We start from the raw sequence: 25,357 nt of genomic DNA on the forward strand, positions 1-25,357 counted from the left end.
AATGTTAAGTAAAAATAAATATTAATCTAACACTTTATCAACAATATAGGCCCTCAAACACCTTTTTTTGGTCTAATATCAATTGAACCCAATGGATCAATTTTAATTATATATTTTTACAGTTTTCTTTTTTTTATTGAGTATAGTTCAGTTTTTGCTTTTGTTGTTGCTAGTTGTTGCAGAGGCCACATCTAGTAGTTTAGTGAAGCTAGGGCTATTTCCAGTATTGCTTGATGAACAGAAAGGTTAGATCAGGTAGTACTTGGGACTGTTCAGCGTTTGGTATAGGACCCAAGTCATCACAAATGTAATGCATGTGTTTTACTACTTGATTCAATCCCTGCCCCCTTTTCCAGCTTTATATAAATAAAAATAACATGTGAATTAAATGTAAATTATATATTGTGTTAATTTGGCATATCTATATATTACAAAGTCATCATCATCAGTATTAGTGTATACCACCCATCATGTCACATAATAAGAATTTCTCTTTTTTGGTGAGAATAATTAAGATCTCCTTTCTTTGGAAACTTCCAAGTATCTATTATAATATAACTGATAAATAGCAAACATCATGCTGTAGATTAAGTCTACACCCAAAAATTAAGATTCGTCTAACAATGATAGGTTTGTATCTACTTACATCTCTTCACATATGTTCTCTACTCCTGTGACTAACAAACAATATCTTACTCTTTATTTTTGAGTTCAATTTTCTAAAACTATATGTTCCCGTTTAATTCTTACCTTTTATAACTAACTTCTTTTAATATAATGTTTCCAAGTTTGTTTAAAATTTCTTCTACCTTATGGCAAAATATTATACTATTGTGTGTAAATATTATATATTTTATATATTATATAAACTATTATATATTTTTATAAAATATTATAAATATATTTATATATTATTTATATAATATTTTTATAAAAATATTATATATTTTTTCTATCAAACTATGTATGTATCTTGGTGGACACTTGAATTATTTATCAACTATTATGAATAATCCTTCAGCAGAACACAGAAATGCAGATATAGACTTAAAATTTTACTTTTCTTTTACTTGCCTTATATTCAGAAGTAGGTATTATGAACATACAGTATTTCTAGTTTTAATTTTTGAAAATACTCTGTACTTGTTCTTACATAGTTGCACAAGTTTATATATCCTTGAACATTTAAATAACAGCTATTTTAATATTTGGAAAGTTATATATTATCATAGTTTTAGTTATGATTTTCCTGATTTTCCTGATGGCAAGTGATGTTGATCATTTCTATTTACTCTCTTTTTATATCCATGTTTTTATATGTTCTCTTTCCCTGTAACAAATTTTAAGACTATTTTTTCTTCCTATGACTTGCATTTCGAAAATCTTTTTTGAGCCTTTCCCTTTCTCTTAGTTTGTTATTGATGCTCATATTTTTAAATAATTATTCATGGTCAGTCTCCTTTATATGGTGACATTTTGAATGAATAATTTTGTCTATGTTCAACCCTATCATCTTTCCACTTTCTCACTGGCATATTAGGCAAGATTTTTATTTTATACTATCACAATAGTTTTTATTTTGCTGAACATTATCTAAAACATAAGGATCTTGTAAAGAGTGTTTATGTCTTGGCCCTATGTCAAAATTCACCAAATTAAATGTTTTATGTGGTACATATACTTTTTATAAATATACTTATTTTGTCTGAACTAGTCTGGACATATACGTGTTCTAAACATATACTTGTTTGAACTTCAATCATTAGTATAAATTAATTGGATTTATGTCTCATTGGATTTAAATAGATACATACAAATTTAGCTGCCTAAGTTTTTTAGTATTAAATATTTTATAGAAAATATTGAATATGTGAGAGATAATAACAGTATGTTCAAAAATTTAAAAATAACTAGAAAAACATGCTGGTATTTTGTTAACATTTGTAAGCATTTAACTCTGTTTTGACACTATTATTTAGTAATTTAAAGCAAAGGATCATTTTAAAAATGTTTTTAAAATACTTACAAATCCATAAATTTTTGAATAAAAATAACACTAGTAAACATGAAAATTTAAAGTAGTAACAACTAAAATTTAGCATTAAAGCTAGTAATGACAAAAATGATCCATTGGGATAATTTTTAATTTAATATATAAGAAGTATTGAAAACATTTCTGTCCTATTTTTTATATTCCATGAGCAAAAGTTATATACTTAGTCATATTTATCACATTTATTTGTATTTAGCATATGAAAAAATTAGTCATGGAACATTTGCTTGTGCTTTTTATTGGTTGAATTTATTCCTAATTCCCTGGGAATAATTTAGTGGCAAAAACTCTCTTGTTTTACAAGCACAAACCTATAGATTTGGCCCCTGGTGTCCCCAATGTACTTACAGCTGACACCTCCTTAGTTGTATACTGTTGTACTGCTGTCTAATTATATATTTGTGCCACAATGCAGTCTAGAATATCCACGTGCTTCACTGTGTATGCAATTGCTATGGCTAAAGTTAGCGATCAGCAGTGAACACCATCCCAAAGAGTGTGTGTTACTCAGATCATAGTAACAATGGGAGAGGGAAGCAGTAAAAGGAGAAAGATTTCCTCATTTTTTTCTGATGAATATTCAGTTTCCAGTAATATTAATTGGTAGTTACTTTTCTAGAAATCACAAAGAGCTTATATATTATTACTTTTTATATTTTTAATAATTTTTAAATTATTGTAATCTGAAGATTTTCTAAGACCATTTGAAAAGTAACTGGATATAATAGTAAAGAGTACATTTTTCTAAAACCAGATTACTTGTCTCACTTACATGATGATCCTGGGCAACTTAGTCCTCATCTCTATTTCTCAGTTTTTTCATCTATACAATATTGGTGATCATAATCCTTACCTCACCATCATATGAAATTTTCATTAGATAATGAGTTATAGAGTACTTACAGTACCTTAAACCTAGTAAATGACATCAATATATTTGCTATTTGATTATTTGTAAATTTGGCATAAAATAAGCACATGGTTCTAATGAGCTGATATTTTAAGAAAGGTATCAAAGTATAACACTTTTCTACAAGCTATTGAAATAAATTTTAGAAACAAAGTGAATAAAGCAGTCTCTATGCTAAAATATTCATAATGTAATAGATTTATGTACAGATTCAATTTATTTTATTTTTTATAATAATAAATTTTATTTTGACCAAATTGGATTACATATATTTCACAGTAATACTTTAGGTACATATTGACATTAAATCTGGAGAATTCCCACCACTAAAGTTGTCCTCCCTCCACCCTCCTTCCCAGCATGCATCCCATATTCCCCTCCATAACCCCACCTGGCAACCAGTATAAGTGATCCCCTTTGTGTCTAGCTTGTTGTAGATTGGGTATGGATTCTGTTGTCATTTACTTTGGATTTGGTATTTAAGTAAAATCATTTTTTTTTTTTGGTTTTTGGGCAACAGCCGGCGGTGCTCAGGGGTTACTCCTGGCTGTCTGCTCGGAAATAGCTCCTGGCATATGGGACACCGGGATTCGAACCAACCACCTTAGGTCCTGGATCGGCTGCTTGCAAGGCAAACTCCGCTGTGCTATCTCTCTGGGCCCCAAAAATCATTTTTTATTACTACTTAGAGATCATACAACTGCTTGGTCTTGGTACCCTCCATTATTTCTCCCTTAATTTGTGAGGCAGAACAAGATGGTTCAAGTTATGTGGTTCTGTTTGAAGAAAAGAAAAAAGTAAAATGGGGCAAAAATCAAACAAGCAAAAAATGGGCGGAGTCCTTCTAGAGGCAATAAATATCCATTTGAGAGAGGGGAAAAAGGAAGAGAAACACAACAACAATACAAAAAGAAAAATCAAGCAAAAAAATACAAAAAGCACCACAGCAATAAAGACAACCACCACACAATAACCACAGTCCTGAAATAAAAAACAAAATAAAGCACAAAAAATGAAAAAAAAAAACAACAACAATAACAAAACCAAAAAAAAATATTTTGTGCTGTTTCTTATTTTTTCTGCATAGGCACAGTAAATATTGGGAAGATTAGAAAAGGAATTCCCTTGGCCTAAGTCTTACTGCTATGGTGAACCTATGGCATGTGTGCCAGCAGTTGTACGCGAAGGTCTTGCAGCTGGCATGCAAGAAGGTCCGCAATTTTAAATTTATAAAGTTTTTAGATACTAAAATCTTGTTATTAAGGTTTATTTGACGTGCTGGCACTTTGAGGAAAATTCTTTGGTTTTGTGCGGCAGTTTAGGCACTCGGGCTCAAAAAGGTCCTAAGAAATTCAGGGTTTCTCCGCCCTTGAAGTATACTGTCATGGGAATAACTACAGACTCTGTACATGTTCATTTACTCTCCCCTGAGTCCTTTTGTGATATATGGAAACCTGCTCTGTCATGGATGATAAAATCAGATCTCTATGTCTAGAGATCTTGGTATCTGCGCCTATAGAAAGCACACATTTTTTTTTATTTTTTAATATCTTTATTTAAGCACCATAGCTACAAACATGTTTGTGGTTGGGTTTTAGTTATAAATAAGAACACCCCCTTCACCAGTGCAGTATTCCCACCACCAATGCCCCCAACTCCCTCCTCCCTCACTCTTTGCTTGTATTCGAGACAGGCATTCATTCTATTTCTCTCACTCACTATCATTGTTATGATAATTGTCAGTGTAGTTATCTCTTTAACTGGACTCACCACTTTTTGTAGTAAGGAAGCTCAATTTGAATAGTACTGCCAAAAATGGTCAGAGTAAGGGACACTTCACAGATCTAGAGTATTTGCTTCGCATGTGGGATGTTGCCTCATTCCTGGTACTACTTGGTCCCTAAGCACTGTGAAGAGCCACCAACTTCTGCTGGAAACAGCCTCTGGAAACTACTGGGTGGCGCTCAACAATATACATATATATTCTTATTGTGTTTATTATATATTGTTAATATATATATATATATATATATATATATATATATATATATATATATATATATATATATAATAAGTATACAAGGACTAAGAGTTCCTGAAGAACATGTTCTGAAGAAACATCATTTAAATAGGCTCTGTCCGGAGTGGGGATGAAAAAAATTGAGTGGTGAGCAGTGACATAGTGACCAGGAAATTCATATCATGCAAATCACACTTTATTGTTTGGTACTCAACCCCACACAATCTAATCCTAAATCAATAAAACATTCATGGGTTGTTCAACAATAACCCTGCTTCTACCTGATGTCTCTGAAAGGATCCCTTGCTGTTGGGGGTTGGCAAGAAAGCTGAAGTTAATGGCAGGGTCTAATTTATCTGTGGTGTGGTTCCATTGTACTTCTACAGAGGCAATACCTGGGTCAGGAACTGCGTCCAGCTTGAGGGTATCAGTCTTCTGACAGTTCTACATGAAGTCACATCAGTACCTCCTTTTCCCTTGTGGTGCTCTGCCCACTTGGTGATAGGCCCTCCCTCACTTTTATCTTATTCTTCTGTATTACAATGATGCGATGGCTAAAAAGTTCTTATTGGTAGCACCCAGAGGCTGTTTTTTGTTTGTTTGTTTGTTTGTTTTGTAAAATCCAGATACCTGGTTGGATCTGCCAGTGGCTTCCCTCATTAGCATTATACACACACTTGTCAGCTCCTGGGCTCTGCTCCTTAACCCTCAGCTTCCCTAATTAGTATATCACTTCTTCCGCACTGGCTTTGCCTGGGAAGGGCCCAGGTTACAGTGAGCAAAATTTTTTTTATCTAGTTTGACAAGAAAGCATGACTTTGAAAAGCAGCACTCAAATTTTTAGCACAAATAAAAACATCTTTCCTGTGAAAACATCATTTTCTTGGTCAACACATTTACTCAGATTCTCTAGTCCATAGGTGTCTGAGCTATTTTCAAGCATTCATTAGAGGCTCAAATCAGAGTTTGAATTTCGATTCATACAGATTAGTAATAGGAAGAGAATGAACAGGCTGAAATGCAGATGTTTCAGATGAGTTTGAAATGGCGACGCATATTCTTGTAAATAGGTGGGTGGGACAGAGTAGAGAGGGAGAGTCAAGGATGGAAATGTAGTTGAGAGCAAATTGGAAAGATTTACTGCTCTGGTGTGGAAGCTTAATCTACTATGCCATAAAGGAGCCAATGGGGGATTCTGAATAGATATATAGCATAATTAGAATTGTGTGATTACTTTAGCAGCAGCATGCGGCTAAATGGAAGGGAGATGAGAGTAGAGCTATGAAAACCCTAAGTAGCAATTAGAATTTAAAAATGGGTCTCTGAATCTTAGAGGTCAATGTTTTTTCCACTGCATTACATTATTGAGGACCAGGTTACTACTTTAGTGTCTGCTTCAGGTTTCCAAATTGGTCTTCAGTGTGCTTTTAGGTCTGCTTTGTGTGGTGAGGTATTTACCCTCGGTTCCATTCTCTTCCCATTTCTGCTCTTAGGAACAGTGGTTAGAACAACCAGCTGTTGTTGGTAATGGTAGAGGAGACAAACCACTGACAAAGTAGGAACTTTGTCAACCTGTTAACTTAGAGAAAAAGGCTGAGAGCTTCAGAGGCTTAAGTTTTCAAACACAGTTAAGAGATTAGTTTATCTGTGCTCTTTCTATAGGTCTACTTAAACTTTACTTAATGAACAATTACTAGACATTCTAAAAAGAAAAACAAAATAAAACATTCTCTGGAAGATACCAATCCTAATAAGAAGAATAAAATATTTCATAAAAAAATCCAAAGTGGATATATTTATTTAATTAGGTATATTTGGAGTTTCTTTATTGATTACTTTGTAGTTCATGATAAACTTTCAGTTTAACAAACATCCATTTATAGTTTTCCTCACTGCAATTATTTTGCAATTATTCCCAGTGATTTTAAATAAGTATCTAAATATAAAATTAAACCATTTAACTTAATATTTGTAGATAAACATGTTACTTTTGTTTATAAATTATGCATACTTTTTCTAAACAACTTCATTACATAAAGTTGAAAGCTTTCTTTAAATTTTAAATTTATACTGAGGGAAAATTATATTGAATAAAATTTGCATCTAAAACAACAGAAGGCATTTCATATTAATGATAAAATGGAGTACATTTTATTCATTAAAAGGATATGCATCAAACAGTAATGTTCGCATGGTTATAACAGATTTCTAGTTCAAATGCTCTGATGTATAAACATGTCATGTTCAAATTTTGTCTATAGTTCAAAAGTTTGCAATTCTGGCATATTAACTACTTGAATAATGATTGTAATTATAAGTTTAAAGACATAAACATGAAAGATGTATCAGGTTAAAGGCTATCATTTAGAAACTATTAAGGGCATTTTAAAATGTGTTTTATTTAAATTGTATTTTCATGTTTCTAATGATATCTATAATGTATAATTAAAACATACATTGATAGACAGGGATAGAATACACAAAGAAAAGAACTACAAAAAGAGAAAGTGCCAAATAAAAAATTTTTTATTAGAATAATAAATTTTGGAAGTATATATTAGATTATTATAGTAGTGTCATAGTGCTTAAATACATTCCGTTTGGATAGATATATAAGCTGGATAATTAAAAAATTTTAATAAAATTTAATAAAAATTTTTGCTTTTTGCTTATTTTTGCTTTTGTTTCTTATATCTTTTATATTCTCTTGTAATAATAAGTTTTTAAGTCCATAACTTAGCATAATTGTTATTTTCTGCTGGGAGTTCAGAAAAAATTACATTGTAATTTAATTTTTCTTTTATTTTCCTCTTTAAGATAAGCAATAAGAGTAAATGGCCTGCTTATGTTGCTGGTGATAATTAAATTATATTGTATGAATCTTTTAATGAAATGATGTGTATTTAACCTTTTACTTCTTGTAACATTTTTTGTATAAAAATTTTTAAAAATAGCATTACACCCTGTTGTTTAATTGTCCTCAGAAATGGTTTGTGCAGAATATCGAACTTAATTTTATGGTTGTTTTGTTGATGATAAGCTTAGAACAGCATCAAAAGACATACTATTCTGACTGCCAAAATAAATAAAGAATTTTTTTCTTTTTTATCTTGGCAAATATTTACAAATATATATTTTCAAATAACCTTCTATTTCCTGAGAGATTTTCTAAGTCCCTTGTTCTCCTGAGTGAATATTTCAATATGTTGTGAGTATTTTTATTTAATTTTTTTCTTTATTTTTATTATAATATATTTATATTTTATTTAATATATCAATATTTTATTTAAGCACCATGATTACAAGCATATTTGTAGTTGGGATTCAGTCATAACAAGAACACTCCCCTTCACCAGTGCAACATTCCTACCACCAAAGTCCCTCATCTTAAATTTTGATTTTTGTCTTTTTAAAAAACAAACAAATATCAAAGAAACTTTAGTAAATCTATGATTAGATTGTTTCTTTAGAGAGTTCCCATGTGTTGAACTTTACATTGTGAGTGCTCATAATTTAGTCTTCTGCTCCTCTTCCTTCCATCTATCCAAAGTAATTTGATTAAGATTTTTCCTCTGCCCTCAGTTCCTATAGATCTCTCAGACCTAATTATTGCTAACACAATACAGAAAATTCTTACCTGATTAAACTAAAATGGATTGTTTTTCTTATTCTTTTAATAGTTTTCTGAGTATTTTCATTTCGAAAGACCCCTCCCTTAAACTTTAGTCAATTGTTTAGTAGATTGACTTTACAACGTGTGCTAAAGGTATGCTGAATAATTTGAATCAATCAGACACTAAGTAGACAATGGTTGTATTTAAGGCATTGCACCAAGTAGGCATTGACAAGGGTGTGAAAATAAATCATAGTCTTGTTTTCTATCATTTCTGGGTCATAAATGAACTAAATTCAAGTACATAACCACTACTGTCTACTGTCTTAAGTTAAAGTAGGAAGAACAAGAGAGAACATCAAAGGAGAGTGAAGTACTATATTGAAAAAAGATAATGGGCATAGTTTTGCTGTAAAACTTCAATGAATGAATAATTTTGTCATGAATAATCGGCATTAGTTTTGTTGCTACAAATAGATGTATAACTGATACTATTTAAACACACTTTTATCATCTTCATAACTTGTGGTATAATATACTTCATAAATGTCAAAGAACTGTGAAAGGTGAAAGATTTTACCTTGCTTTTTTACAGTAACAGTGGGTTTGCAAGAAGAATTATATAAATACTAGCACAATTTTTAGATATTGAAATAGGCTTGAAATGTCTGGATTTGACAAAAGACCCCATTACTCTTTAGCATAGTAGGCAATCTCAGTTCCAGCTGCTTTGTTTCTCAATTACCCCTGGGGTCAAAGAAGCTTATGTTGATACTACACAAACTAGGGATATGTATTTACCTAATTAATATCAAGTATAAAAAACTCCCACTATTACAAAAAGATCTGAAAGAAAGTATTTTCAGCACTGCTTGGGAGAGGTATTTTTATAATCCTCACAAGAAAATAAGTCTCCCTTTGCCTTGGAGGGAGATTCTATGTTATCTAGAGATTCTATGTTAGAATTAGAATTAGAGAGTAGAGCAAAAGTTATAAATAAATAGAAGTGCTGTAATAAATTGAGCCCCCAAATTGTTCATTCAAATATTTCTTAAAATAATCATTATAAAGCAATGATTTAGGAAAAAATTATAGGATTATATGTTGAGATTGTTTTACTGATCTGGATACAATTTGTGCATTGAAGAGCTAAACTTACTATATTAATCTAAAGATTTAGGCTGCATCATCTTATACTTTGAAATTGTAAAAACATTGTTTGAAGTCATCTTATATAATGGGAAAAAATAAAAAAATGATGCTGACATTCTCTGGATGTAATAAATTAACCCTGTTAAGAATTATTATTCGGGCCGGAGAGATAGCATGGAGGTAAAGCATTTGCCTTGCATGCAAAAGGTCGGTGGTTCAAATCCTGGCATCCCATATGATCCCCTGAGCCTGCCAGAAGGGACTTCTGAGCATAGAGCCAGGAGTAACTCCTGAGTGCGGCCGGGTGTGACCCCAAAAGAACAAAACAAAACAAAAAAAGAATTATTATCCTTTTACCCCACGAAGTCCAAATCCCTCAGGGCAGCTCAACAGGGACACTGCCCCTTTGGTTTCCCCTGGGCAAGCCTCCTCCATATAACCTGGTGGGGTTAAGTCATGCTAAGATTTGTTTAGCTAGCAGTTGTTATTCTCTTTCTTCTTTTTTTGTTTTTGTGTTTGTTTGGAGCTGGCTCTCAGGGGTTACTCCAGGCTCTGAAAAAACTTATATAGTTTAATGTAAGAATTTATATTATGCTCTATGAAAATAAAATAATATATGATGTTAAATATTGTTAATAAGAAAGAACTTTGAAGAACATTCATTAATTCTTAGTAGCAATGGTATTGCATACAACTCAGTAAGCAGAATGCTTTATGCCTATGATAATAATTTTGATCATAAAATTATGATCAAATAATAAAATGCTATTATCTGGACTTGCATACATAATATGATATGAAGTTGATTTAAAACTCTACTTTTTAGCATCATAAAAATGAAGTTTAAAATTTGACTATGTTTGGGATTTAAACATATATTTTATATTATGAAAACTAAATTGCCTAAAGAAAAGGCTTGTTTAAAAGAGAAGTCTGGAACAAATCAGAGTGCTTGTCCTATTAAAGACTTTACACTTTCAATTCCAAAAGAATGTTGCCACACAAGAATACATATCTATTGTCTGTATTTTGTCTTGGGATTTTTCTAAAGAAACAAGAACTCTGGAACTTTAAAAAAATCATTTTTGAAGCTTGACTTTAATTATAAAAATCTTTGTAAAGCAAGATCACTAAAAAAGCAAAAACTTTTAAATCAAATATTTCTACTTTTAATTTTGACAACCAAATTAGTTTTCTGATCTAGCAAGACCTAGGTGGTTGATGATGCGTTGAGCAGGAGATATAATGGTTTTAAGGAGCAGACAACTTGCCACAGATAGCTAAGTCTGGTTTACTGTCTTAGGGCTGGCAATAAAGTGTAATGACAGTTACTATTCACTCTGGGAGGCAGGAAAGTGTTTTTTGTTGTTGTTGTTGTTTTGTTTTTTTGTTTGTTTGTTTTTCCCTTTTTTACCCCAATCCAGACCCTGAGATCTTCTTAAGCTTCCTGAAGAAAAAAAGACATTCACAGAAATCTGAATACCACCTTGAAAGGTCTAAGCTATTTTACTGATAAGTCTCAAAAACAGCAACTTGAAAGTAGAAATTGATCATAAGTTAGCTTGGCTCAAGATGTCAAAAAATGTAGGAGTGGAAAGAGACAGTCCAATATTTTGTTTGTTTGTTTGTTTGTTTGTTTTTTGGTTTTTGAGGCCACACCTGGTGATGATCAGATATTTCTCCTGGTTCTGCACTCAGAAATTGCTCCTGGCTTGGGAACCATATGGGACGCTGTGGCATTGAAAGGCGGTCAGTCCTAGGTCAGGCGCCTGAGAGCAAACACTCTACCACTGTACCACCTCTCCATCCCCAATTATCCAAGATTTTTAAGAGATGATGATGGATCCAGACGATTTGTGGATTACACTATTGAGTTTAAGATAATGAGGCACAGAGGTCTGAGCGGTGGCACAGTTGTAGGGCGTTTGCCTTTCACACGGCCCAACCGGGACTGGCGTGTTTCCATCCCCTGACACCCCATATGTTCCCCCAAGCCAGGAGTGATTTCTGAGTGGATAACCAGGAGTAACCCCTGAGCGTAACCGAGTGTGGCCCAAAAACCAAAAACCAAAAACACAAAAAAAAAGAAAAAACAAAAAAGAAAAGATAATGAGGCACAGGCAGTCTTTGGAACCTATCAATTGCTTTGGTTATTCAAATAGAATAATGACCTTAAATTTACTGTATCGTGGGTTGAACAAAGAAATGGGAGATCTTATAAAGAAGCTGTATTACTACTATATTTTATTTATTTGTAGTAATAAGGATTAAGTTGAACATGAAACCAAAGTGGTTCATATGAAAAATGAGAAAGGTTAATACTGAAAAGTGAGAAAAAGAGAGTATATTTTAATAGTGCAGGTAGTTTATAAATTCATGTACTAAAGAACAATCTTGTAGTACCACAACAGATTATGTGTTAACTGAGTAAATCTGCTCAAGCCTTAATATACTGATGATGTTCTTATCCATTCCTAATAAGACATGTATAAAAATGTACCAATGTTTGACTTGGTAGAGATTGGGGTCATCTTAAACTGTCACTGGAAAAAAAAATAGTTAAGAAACTGTAAGAAGACTTACCCCTGATTTTGCAAAGCAATTATGTATACATTCATATTATGTATAGGAATCTTAAAAACTGTTATTGGTATAAAAAGAAAAGTTTTGGCCCCTGTGTTACCTGGGAACATGGTACCTGAGCACATGTGATCGGCATCTCCTCTCTTGAGATGTGGACTTTCTTTTTTTTTTTTTTTTTTTTTTTTTTGTGGTGTTTGGGTCACACCCGGCAGTGCTCAGGGGTTATTCCTGGCTCCAGGCTCAGAAATTGCTCCTGGCAGGCACGGGGGACCATATGGGGCTATGGGGCGCTAGGATTCGAACCGATGACCTCCTGCATGAAAGGCAAATGCCTTACCTGCATGCTATCTCTCCGGCCCCGAGATGTGGATTTTCATACTTTTTGCTGGATTGTGTACCAGGGTTCTCTCTCCCCACGGTTAGAGAAGTCTTTGCTTTCATAAGCATGTTAATCCTTTTTCTCTTTTTATCCTCTTCCTCAGTATCTCTTAATAAAACCAGTTTTAACTAAAAAAAGTTAATTGCAATTTTTTATTTATAAAAATCTTGAAGTGTATGTCAAAAAGACAACAATAAACACATGATAAGAAAACATTTAAGGGGCCGGAGAGATAGCATGGAGGTAAGGCGTTTGCCTCTCATGCAGGAGGTCATCGGTTCGAATCCCGGCGTCCCATATATGGTCCTCCCGTGCCTGCCAGGAGCAATTTCTGAGCCTGGAGCCAGGAATAACCCCTGAGCACTGCCGGGTGTGACCCAAAAACCACAAAAAAAAAAAAAAAAAGAAAACATTTAGATGAACATTAGATAACAAACATTGCCTTCTAGTTGGATAACACATGAGGAAGGAAAATAAATATTTGAAATACAGGATAAAGATTTTCCAGACTCGTGATAATAATGAGCTATGAGTTGAATAGTATAACAAATGTAAGTCTTCACAGATGAGAATTTATAAAACAATTGAACGAAAAACTAAAATAAATTCCTTATCACTCTCTGGCACATGATTAATTCTTTATGATTAATTTAAAAAAATGGAAACAACAATATGAACAAAAATACTACAGAGAAAATGATTTTTTTCACTAAAATATACACTTCATGGTGTAGGCATTGCATTTATTAATTTATGCCTTTATCCCAGATTAAGGATAAAAAAGAAATACTGGATAATGTACCTTTTTTCAAGGAAGAATTCAAACAGACTTGAAGTATAATGAAAATTTTCTGAAATTTAGTGGGAAATCAGTGGAGATAAACATTTAAAAAATTAATGCAAGGGCTCAATGTTGTATTATTATGCATGCCTATTATAATAATAATCATTTGTCTCATAATAATTTTACAAGGAAGATATTTTCCCATTAGCAAATATTACTGAATACTGCTTACTCCCTACCAAACTCTATACTGAAGGGTAAAAGTACAAAGGGGCTCCAGGAGATGTTAGCAGTGGGAGGAGGAACTTCAGGCTCATGAAGGACAACAGGCTACAAACAGGGCAAGACTACTTTAAAACTTTGCAGTTTATTTGGCCTTGAAGCTTCATGGAAGTCTAAAAGAGATTTCTGTTTGTTTTGGGTCACACCTGGCTACTCAAGTCTTAGTTCTAGCTCTGGACACACTTCTGGTGGTGTTCAGGACCATAAGGGGTGCCAAGGATGGAACAAGGGCTGGCCACATGTAAAACAATTTCCCTACAATTGTACTATCTTTCTACTTCTAAAGGCAATTTTTTTGGTAAAAGAATTGGTATGCTATTAAATAAAATTTAAAGATAAGTGTCCTTATTAAGCAAATAATGATGTAAAAAAGATAAAGTCTTGCTTTTACTTTTCAAAAAAGTAAACATCAAAATAAAAATGCTCAGAATTGCAGGAATAAATGAAATGGTTTTTCATTGTGATTGATATTTAGGTACAATTGTATAATGTTTTTTTTTCTATTATTTTAGATACACTGGCCTAGCCCACCACTAAAAATTGAAGAATGTATTATGAAAGGAAAAGATGCAGTAAGTATTTTTCATTACAAATTAAACAAATCATTATGTGCATTTCTGATTATCATAAAGGACTGTTACTTCCCATTTAATGAAAGCACACACCAGACGTGGTTTTTTCCTTCCCTGGTGCAGTGCCTTCCTCTAAAAGAATTATTTGCCAAAAGGCCCGCTTAGCGAAGTCAATTATTTGACTCTTTGCGTGGATCATTGGCGGTAATTCCAACATGGCTGTAACATTACATTTTTCTCTCTATTTGGCCACTATAGAAATTCAGCCTCAGTTCTCCTACAGACAAAGAAATGTCAGTACCAAAAGCCCGCCAAAATTTTCCTGCTGGCTAGTTTGTATAACCTGGCTCCAACAGATTGTTTTTCTGAGTCTAGCTCTATGATGGTAAACAATTATTTCTGTCCCCCCTAAAATCTATTTTGCAGCTACTACATAGACATCATAAATATCTCTGTCTCTCTCCTCCTGGTATCTTGAAAAACCTGCTCTTTGCTAAACCAAAAATATCTCTAGTTCTGGTTTTACTGCCCTCCAGCAGAGTTCTCTCTCACCTGCACAATGGTCTGTTAATATGTAAATTTAAGGCTTGGTCCCTCATTGAACATCTCCCACTCTTTTGTTCTCCCTGAGGACACCCTGCATTCCAGAGCCTGTGCTTAAAATGTCATTGACTAAAAAATAAATTTGTCTCTCGTCCCTTAGACGAGGGTCCCCATACAATGCATTTTGTGTGGTCTCATTTATTTCATTTTTATATTTCATATTCGTCCACTCGTGCTTCCGCTTCTCTCCCTGTGAAAGGTTCCCAGACCCCACGAAGGTTCTGCTTAGCAATGCTAACATGTCTGCAGCAAAGGACTGAATCCCATTATTTACTCTTAAAAATTATAGAAAAAATTCAGCTCATAAAATATGCCTCTATATACATTATAAAGAATAAATTATGTAATGAACATCAACTCATATAGTGATATGCTTTATTACATTTTAATCAACTAGGATTTATAAGTTTTTATTCTATCACTATTTCCACTATATTTGTAGGAAATAATATGCAGGCACTTTTTCAATTTAAGAGAAAGCTAAGCATATATTTTATAAAATTTAATTTTGTCTTAAAATATAAAGAAAGAAACAGAAAGCAAAAGATATGAAAGAAAACAAAGACAAAAACATGTTTTATGTATTCTGCAATAATATTAGGGTCCCTCCTACTTTAAAGTCATTATTTTTTTAATAGCCTCCCTTCAGTATCTGAGTAGAAAAGGTTATGCTACAGGGACAGCTCTAAGAAGGTTTGTCACATATTAAATGTGAACATGCAAGGTGTAGCTGACCAATGGCACTTTGTATATCTCTTGAACAGGACATGCACATCCTCTTGAATGTTGGCATTTTTTCTTGGCTTTCAGGAAGAAAAATAGTGCAGTGAAAACATTAGCATACATTATACCAACTCTTAATTCTCTGTAGCAACTGGGTCACAGCCAAAGAATGAGTCAAGACATTCTTTTTTCCTTAGTCCACAGCATGATGTTGACTAATTGAACACACTCTCAGACTGTGTCAATATAAGCCAGAAGAGCCAAAGTATGGTCTAATTGGCTCACTCAAGATGTGACAGTTTCAAGAGATGAAAAGCAAGTACTTATAGCAGTATGAGAAGTAAAATATTTTTCCATGCTTCATGACTATATTTTTCAGTGATGTGGATCATGCACAGAATAAATGTTATGAGTAAAAAATCAAATAAGTAAATATATATTATACATGGTTCATCAGCTCAGGGGTTACATTTCTCATTCTTAGCAAGGAAATGCTATAGTCTGATTATATTTTGAAGTACAATAATTTGAATCATTAATGGTTAGATGGTTATTATGGCCTAATAAATTTATATGAGTTATGTTAATTTTAGCTAATAATGTTACATGTTTTATAATACTGCTATTATATTCAAAGTCAAAGGTTATACTTGCAAACCATTTGATTAATTTATTGCAGGTATTGTTATCAAATTTATTGATATCAATATACCAAAAGGACATAATATTTTTACTTTTTGTTTGTTTGTGTTGGGGCCATAATTAACAATGCTCAGGATGTGCTCCTCATTCTGCACTCGGTGATCACTCCTTGTTGGGCTCAGGGAACAATATGCAATGCCAGGGATCAAAGCCAAGAAGGCTGCTTGCAAGGAAAAAATACTCTACCACCTACTATTGTTCTGGCCCCTTATGTTTCTTTTAAAACAATTTAGAAATATCCAACATCCAAATGTTTGCTAGAAAAAAATAATTCAGTACATTTATACTTGGTAAAGCATATGAATATTTCAGGTACTGTTTGATCAACAGAGAACATCAGAGGTTCATAATGTTCAAAATGAACATTTTATGTAAAACAAAATAAAATCTAAGAGTTGAATCCCAGCATAGGAACATGAGAGATCTTTCACCAAATGTAGCCATCCATTTATTGTTGTAAATGAAGGGTTATCAGTGTTTGTGTTATGCTATTTATCGATCTTTCTATGCTGTGGTTACATAGTGATGCAGCTATAAAGAGACTGAATGATCCATACAAAACAAAATTAAATTTAAAGTTAAATTTTTGGTGATGTATCAGAATGTTACAAAATATTTACTGATTGCTGTGTTATAGTTTTAAAGTACTAAGTATAAATGTCATTCTGGAGTTAAGAATGCAGCTTAGTGATAATTAACTTATATAATACATAGGGATTCTTGAGACTACATACATATTTAAACATATTTCTATATATTTACTTGAAAATTATTTATACATGTGTTTTATATGAACCTATAATATATTGCTTACATCCCTAAACAGTGAAACTGAATAATGCCAGTTTCTATATTGTATTCTAGGTAATGAATCTTTTCCTTAATACTGGCTCTTTGACTTTATGCTGATTCATTGTTTATCCTTATATTTTAGAAGAATAATATTGGGAATAACTTGCTATGAGCATGCTATGAACATATTACTATAAAAATATTTTGTTTTCAAATATTCCTGAAGAGTGCTTTTTGATTATGCCTCCACTTTCACTAGAAATCATGAACATAACATAATTGTTTTCATTGTTTTCTGCTGGTTCTCCACTTGTCATCTGAATTTCTTGGTCCTCTCATGAATGGATATTCAATCATGAAAATTCTGGAATGAAAATAAACAAAAGTCAAAAAGTGTTAATTATGCTATCACAGTAGCTAATTTTCTTTCCCCTTCTTCTCCGATTCAGAGTGAATGTGCAAATTATGTTCGAGTCTTACATCATTATAACAGGACACATCTTCTGACCTGTGGTACTGGAGCATTTGACCCACACTGTACCTTTATCAGAGTTGGATATCATCTGGAGGTAAGATGTGTTTATTTGTAGTCATCAATAAAAATAACATAGCTCTTTAAAATCCACTTTAAGATTATGGTAATTTCTTTGAAAAGTGAAAAAGTCATATGTTATACTAATTCAGTTTGCTTAAGTCAAAAAATAAGCTCTGAGGTTCTAAAGGTCTTAGGTTAGAACATGTAGAATGAATAACATATAGAACATGTATAAATAAGTGCATATAAATTGATTTAGTGAAAATTACCACATGTAGTACATAATAAAAGACCTGCCAAAATGTGTTTAAACTGTATTTTCTTCCTCAGTCAGTGAAGGTGAATTTGGTGTGGGAAATAATTCTGAATTGACTACTATGAAATATTAGTTTGTTAAATCTGTGTCTTCCCCCAAAATTCTATAACTGGTAATACAGTTTAAAGAAAGAAAATCTCAACTGAATCTGCCACATATGTATTTACTAACCAGCAGGCTTGAAGACCAGTTGTATAACGTGTTTCAACAGACTTTCAACTCTTATTTATTTTAGGCACATTTTAAAATGCTCACATCATAGTTTCACATGGGAGCAAATTGAACTATATTCTGATGTCAGAATCTGTAATTTTAATTTAGGTCTGATGGTGAAATCCTACATTAAGATGGATCACAGATAAAACAGAGATCTTGGTATTCTGTAATTAAATAGACTCCTTTCACCTAAAAACAGCATTGGCTCTAAAATATATTTAATTTTCTGATATTCTTTGTACTAGTTACATTCTGGTATAAATAGAGTTAGAAATATTTGAAATGCTTACTCCAGCTGGAAGGGCCTCTGCAGTCCATTAGTTGAGGGGCCAGAGTTATAGTACAGCAAGTAGGGCATATGCTTTGTATACAAGCATCCTGGATTTGAATCCCAGGATCCCATTTGGCCCCCCTACCACCACCAGGAACAATTCCAGAGTGTTAGGGTCAGGAGAAATCCCCGAGCATCACCAAAACCAAAAATCAACAAGAAAGCTTATTTGCATGATTTTTACTATATTAAGTGTTAATTAATCAGCCCAAGTTCTATATTAATTATACCTTGTTAAATTCCATGTTTTATTTACAAAATTATTTTAAGGAAACAATGTAGAGCTTCACTGCATCTCCGTCATAATATGCGCATATATATAAAGTGTCAAAATGTCTTTGTAGTTGGTAACCACTATTTTTCTGGATCTGTCTGCACATGATATCCAGGTATTGGTACAGAACTTGGAAAAGTTTATTTGTATTTTGTACACACAGATTTCAGTGTATCTCCCTTGTTTCTGGGTTCTTCTTCAATTCACCTGGTATTTTAAATCTCTATTATTTATCTCATCCTTTTAAATGTATACGATAATTTATAACATTTGATATCACATATGCATAGGCTTCCTTTACTGTGTTTCTCCTTTAAATGAGAGACCCTGTAAAAACTATGTAAACTATGAATAAGGGAGGAAATCATTCAAATCTATAACTTCAGAAGTCTCACCTTCTAAAAAATAAACACTTTTGTATCTAAGAACCAGTATTTTTCTTTGCTTTGTTTATTTTATTCAAGTATTATTTAGGTAACAGATTACAATGATATTAATGTTTATGCCATTGACTACAAAGTCCTCATCAAAATGTCAGAAACATTCTATTTCTTAGACTTTGATATTTGTCCTTGATACTTTCTAGTCCACTTTTTCCATCCCCTTTTTCTCTTAAGATCCCTTCTCACACCTGAAATACCTTTATGTCAAAGTTTAGCTCCCCCCACCCCTTAAATAGAGTATACCCCTGGGGCTGAAAGAGATAGCATGGAGGTAGGGTGTTTGCCTTGCAAGCAGAAGGATAGTGATTCGAATCTCAGTATCCCATATGGTCCCCCAAGCCTTCCCTTCCAGGAGAGATTTCTGAGCGTAGAGCTAGCAGTAACCCCTGAGTGCTGCCTGGTGTGATCCAATGCCTCGCAAATCCAGAACAAAACAAAACAAAACAAAAACAAAAAACAAAAGCAGTATACTTTCTCATTTTATTTCATTATATACCATATGAGAATGAGAAAACCTGCAATTTTCCTTTTTTCTCTGACTTATTTAACTTTACATGACACACTATATTTTCACCTGGTTTATAGAAAAAGAGACAATTTGCTTTTTTACCTGCATAGTGCTTTATTGTGTATAACTTTCTATTATCTGACTTTCTAAACTAATAAGTATATAAATTTTAACTTAAGCTCTAGATTTGTTTTTACAAATGAATTAGCAGAGGTTCCTTGAGTAAGAAAAAATATATCTAGTCTTTTTTCCATTCCCTAAAAAATAATTGGTGTTCGAAAGATAATTTTTATTTTATCACTGTTCTTAATGCAAGAGATAATCTAAGGAGGTACTTGTCAATAGCAAAATATAATAAAGTAATTCATCTTCATACACATGGTCTTTATTATTATTATTAAGTGATTAAATTTAAGATTTTATTGAAAACTTGTTTTGGAAACTATTTGGGCAATTGGTTAAGAGAACACTATTATATAATAATCAAGCAGTGACAGAATTAGTAAAATCCCTATTTGGAGGTTTGATAACATTTTATCTGAGGCAATGAAAATTTACAGAGTGTTATAGGTAAGAAAAATATTCTTTTTGTGTGTGTGTGTGTGTGTGTGTGTGTGTGTGTGTGTGTGTGTGTGTGTGTGTGTTTGGGCCACACCCAGCAGTGCTCAGGGGTTACTCCTGGCTGCCTGCTCAGAAATAGCTCCTGGCAGGCACGGGGACCATATGGGACACCGGGATTCGAACCAACCACCTTTGGTCCTGGATCAGCTGCTTGCAAGGCAAACACCGCTGTGCTATCTCTCCGGGCCCAGAAAAATATTTTGATTAAAAAAACGGAGAGTTAGGTACCTAAGAGCTCAATTTGCTGACAATGAACTGGCTGGTTAGGAAACAACAAATGATAAAATTGGGGCAAATTAGTGAAGCATTTTGCCAGTGAAATCTATTGTTTCTAAAAGCAGCTCGGAGAACTAGGAAAAAGTTTAAGTAGTGCTTGATTGACCATGGCATTATCAATATTAAGGATTTATTCAAGCAAAGAGAACTAAAAGACAGGAATTAAAGGAGTTTTTTGCAGAAGTCTGTGAGAAAGTACTATGTACTTTCTATGTACTATTCTTCCATTAGACAGGGAAAGCCAGCATTGAAGTAATATGTGAAATTTCCCTACAGGAAAATTAATATACCTTGGTATTTTATTGTATGTTGCTGATGAAAGATAAACATAAATTCAGATTCTATCACTTAATACTTGGTAAAAATAATAGTCTTTAACAGAAAAGGAAACTAAGGAAGTTTTTGTGAGAACAGTAAAGATGTTCAGTATTCGTTATATTTATTCAATTTCCATTTAAATTCATTTGAAAAAGTAGACTCTAGAGCAAGTATAAAAAGAGGATATAAGAATACGATGATTTATTGAGTTCTAGATTACTGGCTCTGAGGATTTTCAAGTCTCTACCTGTCTATTCATAATTTTATTTTTATTTTTCTTTACTCCCTCTCTCTCCTACTTTATCACTTTCCTAACTTTTGTCTCTTTTTCCTCACTCTCCACTTCCTTCTTTCTCCTCCTTCATCTCTCCTACCCTTTTTTCTTTTTTCTTCCACCACTTTATTAGAAACTTAAAAATGCCATTATTTAAGTGATAGCAAATGTCTAGGGGGGTACCAATGAAAGCCTAAGCAGGTGAAGCTAATGCAAATCAGGATAGTACAAATTCAGAATCTCTTTTGTAATTTATAAAAGGAAAAGAAAAACACATATAAAATGAGCTCTTATCTACTAGGGATAAGAACTCATACTTGTTTACAGTACAGGGATATCTCCCACCTTGAAAATATGTCACGTGGGCCCAACTTAGACTTCAGGTGATTAGATACCATCCGTCCAGCCTTGAACCCTGGATCCCAGGCATAGAAACGACATAGTTCTTCACAACAGCTACAGGAAACAAATTCCATCCGGGACATCCTTAGTACTGCTGGGCCACCAACAAGTGCCAGCTCTAATATAATATCCTGACAACGAAGAAAATGGGAACAACTTGACCTAAGAGCGGGTTATCCTACTTCACCAGCTAACGATAAGACAAAATCAGAAGACTTGTCACCCTTTGGTCTGTCCAAAAGCCAAGATCGCGATTTACAGATGACTGGCTGCTAGAACCATGACTGGACTGTATGTATCCTGGGACCAATAAAAAAAGCCCTAGTCTAGGGTTTGAGCTACGACTTGCACAACAACCATAATCTCCACTTCCAAAGGTCTGTCTGAGACCATTGCAACGGAATGGGTCGTCTGGAAACACAGCGAAAGACGCTATCCTAGGTTCCGTCCTAGGATCAGCGCAAAGACCAAGACCACAAACCACAGAAGACAGATTAAAATGACACTGAGGGAACAGAACTTCTAAAACCACAAAGAAAGACTTCATCATAAGTTCCACTCCTGGACTTGTGCAGATATTGAGATCTCTAGATACAGAGGTCTGATTTTATCATCTAGGACAGAGCAGAAGTCTTCTACACACCACGAAAGCTCCAAGGGGAGAGTAAATGAACCTGAACGGAGTCTATAGTTAAACCCATGAAAATATACTCCAAGGGTGGAGAAACCGTGTATCTCTTAGGCCAACTGAATTCCTTTCCAAATAACCCCAATATTTACTGTGCCCGTGCAGGAGGATAAAAAGGCAAAAAGCACAAAACATTTTTTATTTTTATATATTATTTTTAATTTGTATTTATATTTTTTATTTATCTATCACTTTTTGTCGATTTCTTTGTTTTGGTGTGGTTATTGAAGTTGTTTTCTCCATTTATATTTATTTATTTTCTTTTCTTCTTTTCTTTTCTTTATGTGCTCTGCCATTTTTTTTTTTTATCTCAAGACCATGGCTTTTTTGTGGTGCTTATCTTTAGTTGGAGTGCTCACTGGATATTTTATTTGACACCTCTTTTTGTATGGTTGGGGTGTTTCACCTTCTTTTCCCCGTTCGTCTCTCAAACCGATGATGAGAGCCTCTAGAAGGATTCCGCCCATTTTCGGTGTATTTGATTTTTACCCCTGTTTATTACTTTTCTCTTATTCAAACAAACCACATAAATTGAACTATCTAGTCCTGCCTCCTAGTTAGAGGGGGAAATAATGGAGGTATCAAGACCAAACAGATGCAAGACTATAAGTAGTAAGCTAGATATAGAGGGGACCACATATTCTAGCAGCCCCAGGGGTGAGGGAGGAGGATATGGGAGGTAGGAGGAGAACTGAGGTGTAGGGAGGACAAATTGGTGATTGGAATTCCCCTCATTTTATATAAATATGTACCTAAAATATTATTGTCAACAATATGTAAGCCACTATGATCAAAATAAAAATTATAGTTAAAAAAAAGAAAAAGAAAAACAAGTAACAGTGACAGACCACACCATTCATTCTAAAAAGGGGACAACTTTTAGTGAAATAATTAGAATAGGAGTGCGTAAAAGCAGTTGAATAATGAAAAAAGACATTATATAAAATATTTTTAATCCAGAAATATATTTTTAATTGGAAGAGGATTTTGGAAGGCTGTGTAAAGTTTTCAATTACAAAATTAAGTTGTTTTCATCTTTTTTCTCATGGAACAGAGTGAATATGGCATGTTATTAAATGCATTAGTTTTATATGTTGAATAATAAATATTAAATCAGGAAGCTTAAAATATGTATGTAATCTCTCAGTCTATGTAGGGTGTAGAATTGTCAGTACTGTTTGAGTCTCTCAAGGCTAAAACCAAGATTATGTCTGGGCTCTAGTCTTTCTAATATCTTGTACTTGCTGATAACTTTGCTTCCTTGAAGGTGTTGAACTCAAATCTACAGTTTTTTTGTTTGTTTTTCGGCCACACCTTATAGTGGTAAGAGCTTGCTCCTGATTCTGTACTCAAGAATGAGTCTTTGCCAGGCTCAGGGGAGACTATGTGATGTTAGGAACCAAAGGAAGGTCAGTCACATGTAAGACAAGAGCCTTATCCATTTTATTATCTCTCTGGCCCCTACACCTGCATACTTAATGTAAATTTAATTTGACACATTACAAAACTTGATGCATTACCAAAGTGATGCACTACTAACTTTATGCATTGATGTATTGCTAAATTACATTTACTTGATGCAGATAAATTTGATGCATTTTTACCCAAGGGCTATTCTTTGATCTTAGATGCTACCTAGATTTCCTAGTCGCTTGACCTTTCTTTTAGTTCTTCAACAAAAGCATGCACATTTTTTAGTTCAGCTGACCAAAGAAACTCATATAAGATATGTAATCCAATCATAAGAAATGTATTATTCCATCACCATATGAATACTCTAAACTAGAGTGGTTGATTGCCCTAATGTGAATTCTGTCCAGACCTAGGAAATGGTTTATATAAAACCATTATAATTTATATACATAGTATATGCAGTATTGGGTAATCTTAGATAACATTAGCTCTCTGCTAATCATACTTTATTTTTACATATTAAATAAGAAAGGATGATTGTATACTGGTTTGTCTCTGGCCCCATGATTCAGCTTACTGGTATTCAGCTTACAATCTTCTGGTTGTAAAAAACTGAGTCTGGTGAGTAGAGGGACTGAAGTGTGCCTTAAGACCTTTATGGAGGGATGCTGAATAGTAGTGGTTGAATGTTGGAACACTGTGTGCCTGAAACTTCATCATGAACTGTTGTATAAATCATGGTGCCTAAATAAAATTAGTATCAAAATAGAAACTATTTTATTTATTTATTTGGGAAGTACATTTCTAGTAGTTTTTAGGGACTACTCTCAGAATTTTTATTTTTTATTACTTTGTATTTTGGGGGGTCACATTGACGATACACAGGATTTATCCTGGTTCTGTGCTCAGAGACCACTCCTGGCAGACTTGGTGGTCCTATGCGTTGCCAGAAACAGATCTCATTCAGCAGCTTGGATGGCAAGAACCCTACCCACTGTACTATTTCTTCATCCTATTTTCAGTATTTTAAAACAAAGTTCATATCTTGTACTCATATGTTTTAATTTTTCTTTATTAAGGCCCAGAGGTAAGCTCAATGATAGTAAAGACATTATCATCTCTATGGTCTTAAAATTTGAACAATCATACTTTCATCAGAAATTTGCAGTCTCTTACTCTCAAAATAGTGGGTTTTAGGGATTAGAAACTAAAAAAAGTACAATAGCAGTACTGAATACTTTTGATGTGCTTCTTTGTGATCTGGACATTGGTTATATAAAATATTTTATATTTTAGCTCAGTGTCAGAAATATAATTTTGGATTAGATTTTATTTTGCAACCTATACACTCTTCTGGATACATTTTATAAGTAAACCAAAAAAGCATACTGAAAGAATGTCTCTGCTTTTTATCTTATATATAGCTAAATGTATATTCTAAAGTCTTAAAAGAAATTTTATTGTATTATCAAATTTTTAATCATTTGGCTGAAACTACGTAAGTAAAAGAAAAGGGAGTCACTTAAGAATTCCATTTTTTAAGTACTATTCATCAATGTCTTAATGTGAACTTG

General features: G+C 33.2%; 1 protein-coding gene across 1 annotated transcript in view; it reads left to right on the forward strand.

Moving 5' to 3' along the window:
• Positions 1-25,357, forward strand: part of SEMA3E (semaphorin 3E) — a 238,043-nt gene that overhangs the window by 132,545 nt on the left and 80,141 nt on the right. The window contains exons 3-4 of the mRNA XM_049772801.1: positions 14,289-14,348; positions 17,618-17,737. Coding sequence (XP_049628758.1) covers positions 14,289-14,348; positions 17,618-17,737 — 180 coding nt within the window. The remainder of the gene's footprint in view (positions 1-14,288; positions 14,349-17,617; positions 17,738-25,357) is intronic.

This window comes from Suncus etruscus, chromosome 1 (genome assembly GCF_024139225.1).
Source record: "Suncus etruscus isolate mSunEtr1 chromosome 1, mSunEtr1.pri.cur, whole genome shotgun sequence".
Lineage (NCBI taxonomy): Eukaryota > Metazoa > Chordata > Mammalia > Eulipotyphla > Soricidae > Suncus > Suncus etruscus.